We start from the raw sequence: 17,757 nt of genomic DNA on the forward strand, positions 1-17,757 counted from the left end.
TTGAATAGCATATAGTTTAACAGTAAAAGCTCTTTATTGAGTGAACATCACGTAATTATATCTTGAGGCACAAAATATGTCTCATTGTTAATTGTCATCTTTACTAATCTTGGAGAATAGAAGTCCATCACGTATGCTGAACCATCTGCAGGACCAACAACCTGTGAGAATTACAGATAAAGACAAACAAAAATCTCCATGAATTATTACATCAATATAAATACACAATGCTGAATGTGCTGGCCCAATTTGGAAAATAAAAAAATTTTGTTACCTCATATAGCAATGCTTAATTGGATGAGGTAAACACTACAGCATACAAAAACTGTAAAAATCATTGTCACTACAGAGATATCAAGGGAGAACGTACATTATGCTAATAAACAGTTCTGGTACACTCAAATCTGTCTATAACGGCCATCCAAGGGAGACGGAAAAAGTGGCCATTATAGACAGATGGCTGCTATAGACAGGTGATCACTACGACAGGTTTAACTGTATCCACTGTCTATGGAAAATTTTAGTACGGTAAATCTTGTCACTCACAAATTTGAGTTTTTCCTATTTTGGAATCATTTAATGTCCATACTAATCTATTTCTCAGCTGCAGTTCTACACAATATCGGAGACAATAGTAGTACACACAATCATACACCTCAATTTTTTTCAAAATGGAAATATTGTCAAACAATATCCATAATCTGCAAAACTAAGTAGAGTAAACCTGTCACTATAAACTGTAAAACCAGATACATTCATGGCATGAAACTTTTGCAAATTAGAACCAAAGGCCTCTCGCACAGAATGAAAGTTTTGTGAATTGCCGACCATAAAAATATTATGAGCATACTACATACCATGTACATGTACAAGTAATACAGGGATTTGTTGAACACACACTGCCAGTCAATAAAAAACACAAGAAAACTGAATGCACACACTCAACAAAACAAGTCAATGCTTTCGAGTATGTTATACAGTATGGTATTGGCATTCAATGCATTGTGGAGCAGTCAGACAAAAACTTTTGTAGGCATTCTACTTTGGTAAATCTTGACTCCCCAGGAAATTCCCCAAAGTTTCATGCATGCAAAAATTTTGTGAATTTCGCGAGGTGCCAAGATTTGTGAAAGTAAAATGCACATGCAAAACTTCTGGTTTTACAGTACTCTACCTGAGTAGCGATGAGAATGACATCCACAAAATGGCCGACAAAGAGCAGCCCCATGGTACAGAACTTGAGGAGTCCCAGGGCTAGATAGCCAAGGTAGAGTCGGTCAATGCCAAACATCCCCAGGAATATGGACAAGAGCAGGGTCGTCCTGTAGGAGTAGCCATTCCTGGGAGAAAGAAATAGGGATTAGGAAAGATGGTTTATTTCACTTCTTTTTGTTTTTTTTTCTCTTATGTTACAGTCTGGTCTTTCTAATGGATAATTCTTGTAGACCAGGATTATTCAATTCAAATTCAAATCAAATTTTATTTCCAATATCAGATTTTTGTTGTTGATACAAGTTTAAGGAAAATAAAACATAAAATGTATTACAACAATATAGATAACATAACTATGATGTTCAAAATATCAAGCTTGTAGAGATGTGGGTCACTTAAAGAACTGAACTTACAATAGAAAAAAAAGGTAAAGGAACGACAGTACACACAAAGGCAGAAACACAAGGGGGAAACAAGACGTAGAGAGGACAAACAACAAGAGACAAGGGAAGGGGCAGAAGAGAGAGAGAAGGAAGGAAAGGAAGGAAAGAAGGGAGGAGGGATCAATGCAATCAAATGCAATCAAATGCAATTTGAATAACAAATGATAGGAAGCAAAGTCTATTGATTTTGACCACTAGCCAAAAATTGACCATTGTACTCATCTGCATGGCAGAAATATTCTCTAATCTATTTCAATCCATTACACCAAATGAAATTATCATTTGACTTAACAAATGGAATTCGAGAGAAAATAGCATTTCACTTGATATTGGCGGCCTTTGACTTCTACCTTTGAGCTTCAGAGTTCAGAGACCTTTGACCTCTACCCTCGAGTGATTTCACCCAAATTCTAATCAGAACATCTACAAATGCAGAATGCCTGAGCCAGGTACAAAGAAAATTCATCGAGCACTTTTTTCTTAAATCATCATAATCAACTGTGCAACAGATGGTTGAAGAGACAGACAGACTGATGAACAACCAAGAACATTAGGCCTTTGGAACCATTTGAGGTAGAAGCATAAAAAGAAGGAAATAAAAGTAGAAAAAGAAGAGACGAGAAAGACGAAACTTTAATCCGAGGCTGACACTTACGTATTTCTACATGGAATGGGCTGCTGGAATCCAACCGTTGATCCATTATGGACAATGCCATCACACATAATTCCTGGCGCAGGATAGCAGTTTACTATAGAGGAAACACAAAATCACTTCATATCCAGCAGTCATTCAATGAATGTTTACAGAAATAATTTGCAAGCATTTCCAATAGAGTAGTGAAGTGATGATGTCACAGTCTGTTGTTGTAGCTTGGGTTGGAGCCATGTACAAGCATGGTGAACAACAATAATATTCACAGAATACGATATTCGGGCCAGGCGAGGTTGATTAGAACAAGATTCCATGGCAATGAATGGCTATAGCATCACACTTTGGTGCACTATACTAATGTCAAGATTTTCAGTAAGGGAGTGAGCAATTCAAATTTGCCTATTGTCGAACTCATGGGCCTTGTTTGCCTACTAGTGTTGGACTCGTGGGCCTTATTTACTCAGTGTCGAACTTATAGGCTGTATGACTCTTGGTTTGCATATCTCGTACGCTGTAAGACATGGGCTGTATTACTTGTAGGCTGTATGACTCATGGGCTGTACGACTTGTGGGCTGTATTATTCGTGGGTGTCAAGCTCGCGATGTGCACCTGTAATATCATGATACAACAATGGCATAGATAGAACTACAAGTACATAAAGGGACAAATGATACAAACAAATCTTACCAAGTGCTTCACCATTTGCACACCCCTGAGCTGCCTGCGTTGACAGATTGACCTGTGGTTCTGCACATTCATATCTAGTGATAGGAGGTTAAGTTCAAGTACAGTCGTATCAAAGTTTCTCTTGCAATGCTGTATTCCAAAATACCACTTAAATACAGTGCTACTTGTACCAACACGACAAGAGTAGATAAATCCCTAGAGTATGTATAAGAGAAACTATGAGATAAATCATGTTTACTCACCCTTTTCCATTGCATATCTGCATATCTAAATCTGAATGTCTACTCAATAAAAGTACATGCTGTGGAGACAAAAAGCATCACATCCCTATAAGTCTCTTTGAGTACAGGATTCATTAATGCACAAGTTAGTGTGTGTGGCCTACATGTACTAGACCAGAACACCCCCTAGGGGTTGTATGTAGTTGCTAAATTATCAAATAAATTTACCCCATGACTCTTTTTTTTTTCCCCCATGTACTTTTGTACCAGCAATAGAAGAGCTGTGAGTTGATGACATCATGCCCGTGCTAATTTACATACATGGTTGGGCCCAATGCAATTATTGATCATTCAGTATAGTAAGAACATGGCAAATTGTTGAACTTCTGGAGAAGTTTCTTACTACGCGTCTGAATTTGATGAAATTTCTACCAACTCTGTTCATCTCATTCAGCTCTTCACACGGTGCTGCGGACTCACACTTTTCCCGTAAAATTGTATCTATCCCTGATGCAAATAAATGCGCCCAAAAAGGATACTGTCCAAGAAGCAGCTCTGTGCAGGTGAAGTCATATTCCTCAGGGTGTGCTGGGTTGGCCAGCATGCCAACTAGTAATACAAGGCACAGCCAAATCCATGTACGTGACAAGCTCCTGAGCAGCCTTGCTGGAACATCCATTTTTCAAGTTCAGTCTTCTTGCCTTTAGAATCAGAGGTAACAGTCTGAGTTGTGTGATTGTCACTGTTGCACCGAGCAAATCAAGCTCTCAACGTGTCGCAGAACGTTGCTACTTCCCCAACTTATATGCACATTGGCAATTTTACACTTTCTACAGTCACCTAAAATTGTAAGTCTTGCATTTTACCAGTGATGGGGATTAACACAGGTTAACTGGTATCCTCGATCACATTGTGTTGCAATTTGATGACAGGGATCAGAACAAATATTGAGTCGTCAAACTTGCAATTTCACTTCACACTCAATTACAAAATGCAGGGGATGCGCAGTGCCCTAGACTCTACTCTAAGTCTCTAGTTTGTGACTGTCATTCAACAAGCAACATGGTGAGGGTATCCACCAACAATGCAGTTCTGGTCATCTGAAAGCTCCGTGTGGTTGATGTTCTGCAAATAAAAATGAAATTTATAAATATTTTAAGCAAACAGAAAGTTCATTCCAAACACAGGGGAAAAGGTCAAGTGATTGAAATCAATAACATGTCAATATGCAGACTTGACATAATACATCATAATCCATGAAAACTCATGAGCATTTCACAATGCCAGTTTTACCATATGATTGTCATGCTGCCTTATTACATTTGAACCATTAACACTTAGACCTGGTTCTATATCTCATGGTATTCACATTTTAGCACAAATAGTTTATTTGATAACAAAAGAAAAAAATCATTGCATTGGAATGCAGGTTACAGATAGGCCTATATTTATTATGTATGGAAGGAAATGCCAAATAATATCATCAAGCATCATATTTCATAGACAGAAAGATCTGTCTGTCCGGAGGACTCTTTTATATTTTGCCATTAACGCTGTCCTCCGTAGACAGACGGAAGGTACCAGTACCCATTGCTGTGTGGATGTTCTTAACCACTGTCTCTATGGAAAATTGGGTGAGGTACCTCACCCTTCTCGATTGCGTCTAATTCACGGCCCTAGGTCGGCAAATTTAAGCTTGAATAGTTAAATCAACTATTCAAGAATAGTCTACACTCACCAGATTAATGAATAATCCAATATTTCGGTAAAATTTTCAACGCAAAACACACATCAACCAGCCTGTCGCGTCGTCACGTTCAAACTGCAGAAACATACAGTATGAATCTAATAGCCAATCACATGCGAGGTAGTTTCTACATGTTTTTTTTTACTGAAACACGTACCTTGCATGTGATTGGTTTACAGATTCAAAATGGCGACCTACAGCTAGCGAACTGCGATGTTGCGATATGGACAAAATTTCTGCATTATAACCGAGTTACTGTGAGTATTTCGATTGCACAATGTGAGAAATTAACCCCAAATATTGCTGCATAATGTGTCATGTCATGTCAAACTTGTTTGAATGTAAAAAAGCTGTCAGAAATTTGGTTTATCGTAACGTTTGATCTGTGCGCGTTGCTCCACACAGGAGCTGGGATCATTGACTTCGGTCTGTATACGGAGGGGATCCGTGAAGCCAGACGAAGTCTCCGCGGAACATTCCCCGACGGACAGATACAGACCGATCTTTCGGTCAACATATTTCATGGCTGCTATCATTTCAAAATCAGGATGCTCGCATAGTCACATGTATAGCTGAGTATGGCATAGGTCAACAGTTATGCACCCCAGGCCCAGTGGCAGTGCAGTGCAGTGCAGTGGGCAAAAATAAATCCTGAATCAGCAGTGACCAGGGAGATTTTTTAGGGAGAAAGGTTTGCGGTGACACCAGGCATGTGTATGTAGTCCGTATGTAGTCCTTAACCAGACTACATACACATGGTGTCACCGCAAACGTAACCTTTCTCCCTCATCATAATCATACTTCACCACATGCAAACCTTCAAGCAACACATGCCTAGCGTAGGCTAAAAAGCAAAGCCCAAAGGGCCCAGGGAGATTTTTATTTTGTACTCTCTTTTCAGACATGAGATGATACTGTCCATTTGGCCCATATTTAGGGGTGTTGGACAGCATCAAAGAAGAAGAAGAGAAAGTCACCTGCAAAATCAGGGAAACTTGGCAGCTTTCCTGCCTGCCAGTGTTTTCAAGGGCAAGGCTCAACACTAAAATTTTTTCTTGGCGAAGCCGAGTGCCGAGCTAGTGCCCATATTTAGCGAGCTAGTGCCCATAGCAAAGTAATGTACGTGAATATGAACGCATGGGACTACAGTGCTTGCGTCCAGATAACAGCATCCACATCGGGGATATCGGATTCGATCATTGACATTGCATTGTACTTCAGAAAATAAAACATCCCTGTCTAGTTTTTCTTCTTCAGAATGGCGAATTTTCAAGCACTTAAATCAACAAATACGGTAATCAATCAACCCCATTCCATTCATCGACAGAGTCAGAGAACCTTACCGGAGTTCCTTGTCTCCCTCCTGTGTTGTTGTCGTTATTGTTGTGTTGTTCTTGCTGTTTCGCTCTTTGGTTGAGATGGGGCTTCCTAACTTTTTTGTATTTATAACGTGTATTATGAGAAACCTCTTATGAAAATGAAAGAGCATGTACTTATGCTTGTCGGCGGAACCGGGGGGGGGGGGGGGGGGGCGTGGGGGCTTGCCCCCCCCCCCCCCTCCACATTTTTATGCACCATTATACATAGAAATGCATAAGGTGTCATCACTTTGGGTCCCCCCCCCCCCCCATTTTTTTAACCCGGAAGTACGTAAGTGGCACTAATTTCATAAAGAGAAATAGAAAGAGATCTTGAAATGTGGGTGCGGTAAGGTTATGTTTTTTCCGATGAAGACCTTCTTTTTTTGCTTGTCAGCTGAAGAAACCCGGAAATGGAAGGGGAGAGATGAGCTGAGGACTTTTTTTTTTTTTGCTTGTTAGCTCATGAAACCCGGAAGTGCCCCCCCCCCCCCCCCCACTTTTAAAAACGCTCCGCCGGCCCCATTATGAAATAATGAAAGAGCATGTCATTCTAAGGGGGATTCAAAGTTTACTAGCATGATGAAAATTCTTTTTAAAATGGCTGAGATATCCAAAACAAAGTGCTCCTAAGAAAAGGTGGGATTCGCCTTTTGTACTGTTACTAGGATCGCTTTGTTTTCCTTTATTTTTGGATATCTCAGCTATTTCAAAACCGATTTTCATGAAATACACTTTTAATGCTCTGTACATTTCATAAGTTGTTTCTAGTGTCTCGCAAGAGGTTAAAAGCTCAAGCCTCCTCTCAACCAATACTGATATCATCCATTTTTAGGCCTACATTCTATCAGTCTTTCGCCGAGTCTCGTCCGCACTCTAGACGTGTGGTGTACACGGAGGAATTTGTTCTCTCTAACTTCTCATCGTGGATGATATCCTACGGGGCCGTTTAGACTACAAACCGATGTACATTTGTACTTTGCAGCAGCTATCTTTCACAATAATCTTGAGAATTGTGAGAATTAGAAGCTTAATACAGTTCCATGTTCATCACGTGGTGTGGAAAAGAGACCATTCTCTATAAACGCCTCTGGCTGTAGTGGGGACAGTAATGATAATGATGATGATGATGATGATGATAATGATGGTGATGATAATAATGATACTGATAATAATGATACTGATAATAATAATAATAATAATAATAATAATAATAATAATAATAATAATAATAATAATAATAATGATAATGATAATAATAATAATAATAATAATAATAATAATTATTATTATTATTATTATTATTATTATTATTATTGTTATTATTATTATTATAATGATAATAATAATGATAATAATGATAATGAAAATAATAATAATGATAATAACAGGGGTGTTCATAATGCCGTTTACCACTCAGTCTGAGTACTCAAAGGGCATGAAAAATCCTGTATTGCAATTTTTCATCAAAAAATGTACCCTCTTTAATGGACTCATTGGCGGATCCAGAAATCTGAAAGGGGAATGGTTTTTTAGGGGGATGGGCCTAATTCATTAAAAACTTTATTCAAAAGTCGCCTTTTGATAACATTTTCAGAGTCGTGAAGCACGAACTTAAACATTGTTATTCAATGAGTCAGAGACCGGGATTGGTTGTTTGTAATAAACAGAAAAAGGGAGATGAAATAGACCTATCTCTTGTATTTGAGTCATGATAGAAATATTGCCTTTAGTTAATGCACTTAATCTATTTTAGGCTCATCATCGTCATGATGCGGCTTACTCAGGTCAGGGCACCATTTCATGAAAATTGTCAGCCTTGGGTCTGTTTCATGAAAGTCATATGAAATACTTTTTGCTCATAACACACTTAAAAATGAGAGATTTCATGAAATGGATTTTACTTCTCTTCATCTCTCATAACTACATGTTGAGCGCGACTTTTGCAATTTTGAAATAATGTAAAGACTTTTATGTTGTGTGACCCACAAGTTGTCAGTCTCTGACAATTTATTTTAGTAAAATATTTGGGTTTGATTGGCCGAGAAGCTCTGGTTAGTAACTGTGATATGGGTGATTGTCAGACACTGACAACTTGTCAGGGTTGACACCTTTTATGAAACGGTGCCAAGGTCGTACGTGAATCAAACCCTTTTCACATGTTATACATTCTTTAACCCAACAGTTTTTTATAGTCCATCAAACTGACAAGTCAATACCGAAAAAGGGCTGAATCTGGATCCAACTTGTTGCACTATAAAATATATTTATGTGTGTATCTTTCGTCGAACATCAGTGTGAACTCATCTCTTTTGTATTGTATAAAGTGGAAAATACCACATTAAACTCATCATAGGAATCGCCCTCTTCCTATAGGCTTCTTCTCCTTGTAACTGCATGTATAAGGAGATGGTCGCCTCCGAGTGGTTTGGGTGATAACAAAATATTGTTTGACAGCGGACCCGAGGAAAATTCGTGAAAACTCGGGCTATCAAATATTGGCTATTTGACAACTACTAAAAAGAATGATAATGAATACGTGGCTTTTCGAAAAGAAAAGAAAAGAGAAGAGAAGAATTATTCTATACCGCTGTCGTCGTTTGTAGTGAACTAAATTCAGTTCACTGTTTATCAATTTCCATTTGTTTTAAACTATTCAAAGCGGTAAACAATGAGTGTGTCAATTTGACTTTCATTCAACTGATAATGACAGTTCATTGAACACAACATGCACGAATGATATTATAAAAGAAAATGCACACTTTGTCATGATATACCAGAAAAAGAAGAAGAAGAAGAAGAAGAAGAAGAAGAAGAAGAAGAAGAAGAAGAAGAAGAAGAAGAAGAAGAAGAAGACGTTATCATATCAAACGATGCTCGGGAAAAGAGTTTATATTCCACTAAAAAGCAAGCTTGTAGGACGTGGAACACCGGATTGAAAACAACAGCAACACCAATTTATACAGTAGGTCCCTACCAATAAACTATATTACTATCAAATTCATCTATAGAACATTATACACTCAAAATCAGTGATAAAAAAATGATGCTGATAATACAAGCATACTATCAACAAAATACTTTTAAAATGCATATAAAATATATCATAACATAGCAATAGTTCATGGCACAGGCACTATCTATTTGGCCGTGTATACCAGGAAATGTGACCAAAAGAGAAGATATACACGCAAAACAACAACATCAACAACAACAACAACAACAACAAATCACAGAACAGAAATGAAGAAAAATGCACATCGCGCAGTTACTGGACAACGAAGGAAAGAGGAGCAGGGAAGAATGGAGAAAGAAAATGAAGAAGAAAGGAATGGAAGAGGTCTGTGAACACTCTTCACAATCTCAAGGACAATCAAAAATATGGATGATTTTTCATAAACAACACAGTGACTGGTATGTTAAAAACAATTTTTAAAGTTTATATTTGAATGTAATTAACTTAAGGGATTCTTTTAAATCATCAAAGCTATTCTAAATCAGTGCCCTGTTGCATAAAACCCTTACCGCTGACTTTATACCGCTCCTTTATAGCGGTAATTTAGTCTTCAAATTAGCGGTAAAGCTTAAAATCCTTGATGCTGATTGGCTGTGACGCCTAATTTTGACGGTAGTTACCACTGAAATTCAACGGTAAGTTTTATGCAACGGGCCACTGGGTTCAATATAAACACATGTATTTGAGTATGTTCTCATTAATGAAGACGGAATTCATTGGATTGTTTTGTGGGATATGTAGGCTACGTGGCTATTACGATAAAATAAAGAGTGAAACATTTTGGGTAGCCTAAATGGTTGCAGTTGTATAATCAAACATAGATTGACCAAGTTGAAATAAATACAAATCTTTTGTTTTCAGGATTTTATGTTCAAAGAACAAATTATCAGTATGTGCTCGAAAATGAAGGTTAAAAATATGGGTATTCTGAGCGCCATCTTTTGCAAAAGAAAAAGTTTGTCTAACAATGTCAAATAATAATATGTATTTCCCCAAGCAAGAATTCCATAATTTACATATAAACAGTAATACAAAAATGGAGTGAAGAGTCATCAGAGCAGCTGAAGGAAGAAAATATTTCCACCTATCTTTGAAATATATGACACTTTGCAACGCGATATATACTTTGTAAAGCAATATATTATATTGATATGACACTTTGCAAATCATTGCAAAACAATGATCGTTACATAACATGCATGAAGCAGGGAGGTGCATGGGTGTATGCAAGGGGGGGTCGGGAGGGTCGTACGACCCCCCCAAATTTTCAAAAGGTCCACTTTTTGTAAAAGACATTTTTGTTTTTCGAGGGCTTTTTACCCTATGTACAACAGGAAAAAAAGTGACCAGGTGGTGTTCCAGCAAATTGTCAAAAACCTCGTAAATTTCGTAACTTAGTTTTAATCTGCCACACCTTATTTCTAAGGCTTAAGCCGCACTGCCATGTTTATCGATTTTCCTGTTTCCCATCAGCAACTCATCGAACTGGTTGACTAGACTACACACTTACAGCTGGCTTACTATTACTGGCGCCTTACCAAATGACAACCAGCGCGGCCGGCCAGGCGGCGCAGCAACGCGCGGTTGCTTGGGCGCGCTGCTCCTTACTTGCTTCTATAGGTCACTGCCAAAGAGGTTCTATTTCTACTTTCTTACTACATTCGGAGGCAAAGTTAGGCAGGATTGACTTTCTCTGAAAGTATCGTCAATTCTGGAATACTTGTATTAAATGGTCCGCAAAACTTTTTACTATGTACTCTAGGAAGGTGTAGCTAGTCAGCAACTTTTTTATTAAAACATTTTAAATGCAGTTTTCAACTTACCGATTCACGAACTTGTAAGTGATGTCCAACACAGGTTTTATCACCAATTTTATAAATGTTTCTTTTTAAGTATGCCTAAAAAGTCACTTTTGTATACACCAAATGGCCCCATTTTAAGATATAAAATTAAAAAACTCGCTACCGTGGGAGGGGGGACACCCCCCTCCCACACCCTCCCCCCGCTCGGTCGCTCCGCTCCCTCGCAAAGGTAAAGGTCCAAAAATTTTGATTACGACCCCCCCAGAAAAAATCCTGGATACACCCTTGAGGTGGGAAATAATTCCCACCGGCCCTGCATAAAGTAAAATAATTTGAGTTTGAAGCGGAGCACGTAACTCAGACAACTTCGCAGAGCTATGCATTTAGATAGGCATGTTTAGTAACTCATACAAGGATAGGGATATAAAATCTGGATATTTTCATGTTTCGATATATCCTGATAATTCAATCTGCTGTGCGCGACACAAACTTGGGGCATCATGCTGCGTGCACGAAAGCGATTCTCTTGGTTTGTAAAAGAGGATTACAGTATGACTGCCACTGAGATGAGGAGCTCAAAGTTTATATGGGTGTAAGTTTTCATGAAAACTTACTGAATACTGTATTACGATTTAGTTCGTGGCGGGGGCTGGGCTTACATTGTTGGTATCGCGCTGATACAACGCGCTACAGTATCCTCGCCCATATTTACAAATTTGTGGTACACAGAACGCGCACACACTACGTTTTACAGGCGCTAGGTTAGCATAGTAGCGCGAGATCACAATGGAATGCGGCACGGCTAGGCTGTGAGTATCTCGCCTCATCAGTGTAGGGAGAGCTGAGATCCACAAAACCTCTATGCTCGGCCACGATCGGAGACATAGAGTGCGGATACTTACGAAGCACATACCGGACAGTTGTGGCGGCGGACTCCTTACCAGCGTAGTGTTACCGCCCATAAATTCCTGGTGAGTAATGTAATGTTGAAATCGGTGTTTACATCAGATTGTGAACTATGCGTGCGGGTTACAAGCAGAGTGTAAAGCAAGTATACCACCAAATTACGTTAAATAGATTTTTTGCCAGTTGCGATCCCATTATCTCTGCCATCATACGAATTAGACTGCCATTGCATTGTTGCTGTTTTTTAATGCGAGCGCAGGAATTGCATGATTGCACAGTACTAGTGAGTAGCAGTATACAAAAGTAGGCATAGCTCATAGCACGTCAAAACTTATTAGCAGCGTGAAATTGACAGGCGCAGGTAGGAGCAGGTCGAAGATAGAGTCAGAGAGACGAGTACAGCAAGCGCAAGGTAAGCTTAGCCTCTTTACGCTTCTACGTTAATTTCTTTTGCCAGCAGGTGTTAATAAAGGCTTACCTACCTTTCTAACTAACTGCGACAGCCGCCACACGCAGTGTGGCGGCCTGGCGGCGCGGTCTCCGGGGCTACCTTTCTAACATGCGCAGGGATATATTCATATGTGGAATCTGTTTTCTCAATCCCCGCTCTAAACCTCAATGAGTGTTGTAAAAATGACATAGGGTCTAAACCGTCGAATAGGCCCCTACTAACGTTAGACCTATCAACATCAACATCACTAAATAGCAATTGCATTGTGCACCAACCCACTGCACTGGTCACGGGTCAAGTAGTTAGAGTCTAACGTTAATATGTTTAGTGAAATACTATATACACAGTGAACATCATGGAAATGGTGAAAGCAGATGGCATGTTTGTGTTTAAAGCAACATTAACATTAATTTACCTGAAATGGTATTGCCACAAAGATGTTCCGTGTTTATAAATGAAATGAAACAACAAAACCCATGCAAAAATTAAGAAAACACTTGTCTTTGTTTAAAAATAATTGTGTGTGTATATGCGGGCACAGGCATATGCACGTACGCATTTTACCATGACTAATAGTACGAGTAGTGAACAAATCTTATAACTGGCATGCATTTTTTCTGCATGCACTCGGCTCAGCAATGCTTCATATTGCACTAATTTCATTATACTTTGATAGCCACAGTCGCATCATAGTGACATTGTAGAAAAGCTGAAACATTAGAATATAATTCTGTAGCCCAAAATATGAATAAGAGTCATTCTGTGGTCAAAACTGTGTATGGCCCCAAACCTCCTGGATTGCTAATTATTGTGTACAAGGTATATCTCTCATGATTTTAACATGATTGAGAACATTAAAACTTTAGATTTATGCTTGAAGTCCTGTGAAGTGTACTTTTTTTTTACATGTGTATCATCTAGAGTTCTATTTATATGCTTTAGTTTGATACATCAGATACTAAACATGAAACTGTCATATATTAATGTCAGATTACATGTTTTAATTGGCTGCATTAATTTTCCTACTTTCACTCCCAGTTTCACTCTTCAAATTTCTAATTCTTCTGTGGTTGAGACTCGGCAAGTGATCAGTTACCTGTTATAATTGAATTGTATCGTTGAGAATTTATGTACTGTAGCTACACACACTGTTGTCACGAAAAGTATGGTCAATGTGCAGGGAACTTGTTGAGTTGGTGACAGTTGCATGTTTGATTACTTTGTTATTGTCTTGAATGCATTATTTGAAGTAAAAATGTATCACTGATTGTTCTCATTCTCTTTCGCTCTCTCTTTCTTTGAAAACAGATATTTACAAGTGCTAACTAGACCGAAGAAGAATGGCAGTAGTTGCAGGTATTGCTCTTGCTTGTATTTTTCTATTTTATCTTTGATATTATATGATTATCCACTTTCTTTCTTTCTTTCTTTCTTTTTTTCTCCTTTTTTTTTCTGTTCAGAAGGAGAACAAAATATGGTGCAATAAAGTTACTTTACCAGGCAGGCATCCTAGTTAAAGAACTGATCACTTCAATCTAGTTGTGCAATTGTGGATTGGATCTTTGATTTTAAAAGTTTATAAACTTGACATTTGTCATTATCGTGGTTAGTTATGGATAGTGTAGCATCATTTGCTTATTTAATATATTAAAAAGTTAATATTTTATCAAATAAACTAGTTCTTGATTTGATTAGAATGAAGATTTAAGTGTTGAGTTTTAGGAATAATAAAAATGAAGATTAGATACAGTTGTATGATAACCTGTCATATTGACAATTACATGTAACATACAAGTATAAAGGTTCAAATGGTTTGATCCCCCTTAATAGTGTGTAATATTCATTGACATTTTCTATTTAAAGCTCATTCTGCATACGATGTATTGCAACAATTCAAAGTATTCTCTGAATATATTTAGTCTGGTCTGTTGACATTCTTTTTGTTTGGCTCATTACTTTTAGTCTGGCAGTCATTAAAAATCAAAAATATCCTGTTGCATCTTCTGCTGGCTCAGAATTGGAAAGATTGTATCAGACAAGCATTGTACAATTTGTAGATGGCGCCTGTTTGGCTATTCATAGACAATCAGTTGACTCTGGGTATTTATGGTATTATATTCCAGACACACAGCGAGCAGTCAGTGTGCTGCAGGGTCTGCAGGGGCGGCTGGTGGCGTCGGGAGAGCCAGAGCTCGGAGAGCAGGTGGCCTCCATGATCGACCTCCTCGCCAGCCCCACCTTCCGGCACCTGCTCAACCTCCAGCAGTCGGTGCGCCAGCTCAAGCACCACCTGGACACAGGACCCCCCGGCCAGACAGTGGAGGACTACAGCTTCGCCATCAATGGAGACCTGATCCTGCCAGAGGTGGAGTCGGACCCAGAGCCAGAACTGCCCTACCTGCCGCCCTCGCACCCCTACGCCTTTGAGAATAAGGTGTTTGAGGGGGATGAGCCGCAGATGAAGAAGACGGTTGTGGCACCAGTCGCCTCTGCACCCGCTCCTCGAGACGAGGATGAGGAACAGGAGGAGGAGGAGGAAGAAGAAGGGCAACCATTGACCACGAGGAGTATACCGATGGAGGAGGCCAGTGAGGACTTGGAACAGGCCTTGAGGTTGCTGGCCCTGGGCAGGGAGGTGCTGAGCATCGAGTTGATGAAACAGGAAGGACGGGGTCTAGGCTTCAGTGTGGTGGGCTTGAAGAGCGAGAACCAGGGAGAACTTGGAATCTTTGTGCAGCAGATCCAGAAGAATGGCATGGCAGCAAGGTAAGCACCAACCGTATATTTAAAATCCCCCTTTTTTAAAGCTGATGGGATTTATTCATCAGATGTGGTGTGAGACAAAACACACAAGTACGTTCTGCCACCATGGGCTTTTCAGGTAATAGTTGACTGGTCTTCTATTTGTTTTTTGCTGGGCACTAGGGAACAAGTTGCCCTCCATTTTGTGTACCTTTCAAAAAGCTTGTAGATGATGATGTCCTGCGATACACTTGAAGTCAGGATTATGCTTTGAGATTGCTAGGAATCAAGTTAAACATTCTTTACACTGTCTTTGACCTGTCTCAGACAGTGGAAGTCTCCGGTAATATGTCATTGTCCAGAACATCAAATGTCATATTAGTATATGTGACCGTGCACCTCAAAACGAACATAAAGTCGCACACACTGATTTTGGGTGAGGACTGAAAATAAGTGAAATGGGTCAACCTAGCCGAACTTGACTTTTTCATATTTTCTGAAAGAGGGGGTCTTCTTTTACATTATGCTAAAAGTTGGTATCGTAAAACGGGCAGGAAAGTGTTTTTTTAAGCAGTTTATCTCGAACATATTTAGTAGAATAGTGTGATTAGGTGTGTCTTAAGAATCCCTTTTTCATTTCTGAAAAAACCTTGTCCAAACTCTTCACTTTCAACTCTAATAACTTTTGAAAGGATAGCGCTACTGCTTTGAAAGTTGGCATTAATTATGGACAGAATGTGTTAATGAGGCATGCCTAATTTCAGTTTAATCTAATAATCCCTTCATTGTTGTTACTCTGGTGGTTTACTTCCTGTCTTTTGTCCCATTCATCGCACAGCCAGTACGGCTTGGTAAAGATTAAGCGGTTGAATAGACACTGTACTTCAGAGCCTCTTTTCTCAGTTCACACTTTTCCTGAGTTTGTACTTTCTTTCCAATATTTAGGTAGGTTAGGAGGGTCCGTTTGATTTGAGTTATACATCATTTTAAAGCTTAAGGTCTGCTCTTTCAGAATATGGTCTTAACTACAAATTCATGTCTGGCGACTTTTTGTTTGTTTTGAGGTGCAGTGTCACATATTTAGTAGAGAAATACATGCGTATTGGAATATCAATAATGTATGAAGTGCTGATTAAAACTTTTATATATATTCTAAGCCATTTGTGATGCCCAGATGTCTAACTTCACAGCTGTTTGTTAATCTATGCAGACGTTTAATGTTTCATGCACAGTTGAATGCACTCCAAACCATTTTGCTTAGTCCTCCTTAAAACGTATCTAGAGTTTTAGGTATAAGATGAGCCACATGGCAGCAGGTATTGGTTTAAGGTTGATGACTGAAATCTGGCATTGTCAATATTAGATAATGACTACTGCCTTTAACTTTCATATCATTTTATTCCTTTAGAACAGGTGTTGTTCACTTGATCTCAGCCAAGCAAATGTGTGAAGTTGAACAAGAGAAGACAAATGCAATAAAGATGTTTTTATAGGAATGCACTTCAGTCATACTTTTTATTGTGAAAGCAATTCTGGCAACCATATGGCAGTTATTTATGCATTCATGGATTATAAATACTTGTCATGGTAGATAATACAAAAGGGAATTTAGAATTTAATAGAAAGGTCTGTTACGCTACATTCAGCCTGCTACTCCTCTTTTTTGTTTATTTTCTTATCATTTTCCAAGTATGTTTTGTGGGTTTATAATTTTGTTTTATGAGACATGAATACTGGCTGATTTCCCAGCATACATGTACATGCAAGATTATTTGGGAAAATTATGCAAGCTGAGCTTAATTGATCACTTGCATTCATTGCAGAAAATTCATTGGTATACAAAAATGATAAATCGTTTGAAAGCTATCATGTGATACATGCTGTGTGCATATACAATGTATTGACCCAAATAACTGTCCCAGAGTAACCTGAAAATGATAGAAGTTTACATCAGGGGCCCATTGCATAAAAGTTACAATTATGGTAACTTTGCCATCCAATGGTAACTTCCATGGAATGCTTGATTTTGATTGGCTGTTGAGTATTGTTGCCATGGTAGTTACCATTGGATGGCAAAGTTACCATAATTGTAACTTTTATGCAACGGGCCCCAGCTGAATTTGATATTAAAAAGGAAAATTATGGAATTTTTAAGTTTCACATGTTTTCACGGAATATTTCATAATGGGAAGATCCAATAATGTAATTCCCTCACAATTTTCCCTTTTGTTTGTTCATGGAAATATCAAAATCATGTTTTTGGTTATCCCACAGTGTAGTAATAGCAACTTCCATCTCTTTCAGCCTGAAAGTCATTGAATTACAGCTTGGTCATTTCAAGACCACAATAATTTGATGGGAGGGATACAAAATGTACATTATTCTCATTTATACTGACTTTATTCATATAGAAAATTTGGTGAAGATTTGTATCAATACATTTTACCCAGTGGAAGGCTTGTGCTAGCAGTGACATCACCCTTGCCAATTTGAGTATGTTGAGATTGCAACTATTCACA

At 38.6% G+C, this 17,757-nt stretch overlaps 1 protein-coding gene across 1 annotated transcript; it reads right to left on the reverse strand.

Annotated features, from left to right (window-relative positions):
* On the reverse strand, positions 1-3,950 carry LOC139732561 (TM2 domain-containing protein 1-like). Its single transcript, XM_071643415.1, has 5 exons — positions 3,756-3,950; positions 2,996-3,069; positions 2,311-2,404; positions 1,175-1,340; positions 1-161 (listed from the first exon to the last, which is right to left on the reverse strand). The coding sequence occupies exons 1-5, from the start codon at positions 3,893-3,895 to the stop codon at positions 48-50; spliced, it is 588 nt and encodes a 195-aa protein (XP_071499516.1). The 5' UTR covers positions 3,896-3,950; the 3' UTR covers positions 1-47.
* Positions 3,951-17,757: the final 13,807 nt, after the last annotated feature.

This window comes from Diadema antillarum, unplaced genomic scaffold (assembly GCF_040938485.1).
Source record: "Diadema antillarum isolate AM-2024a unplaced genomic scaffold, OU_Dant_1.0 seq00000435_RagTag, whole genome shotgun sequence".
Lineage (NCBI taxonomy): Eukaryota > Metazoa > Echinodermata > Echinoidea > Diadematoida > Diadematidae > Diadema > Diadema antillarum.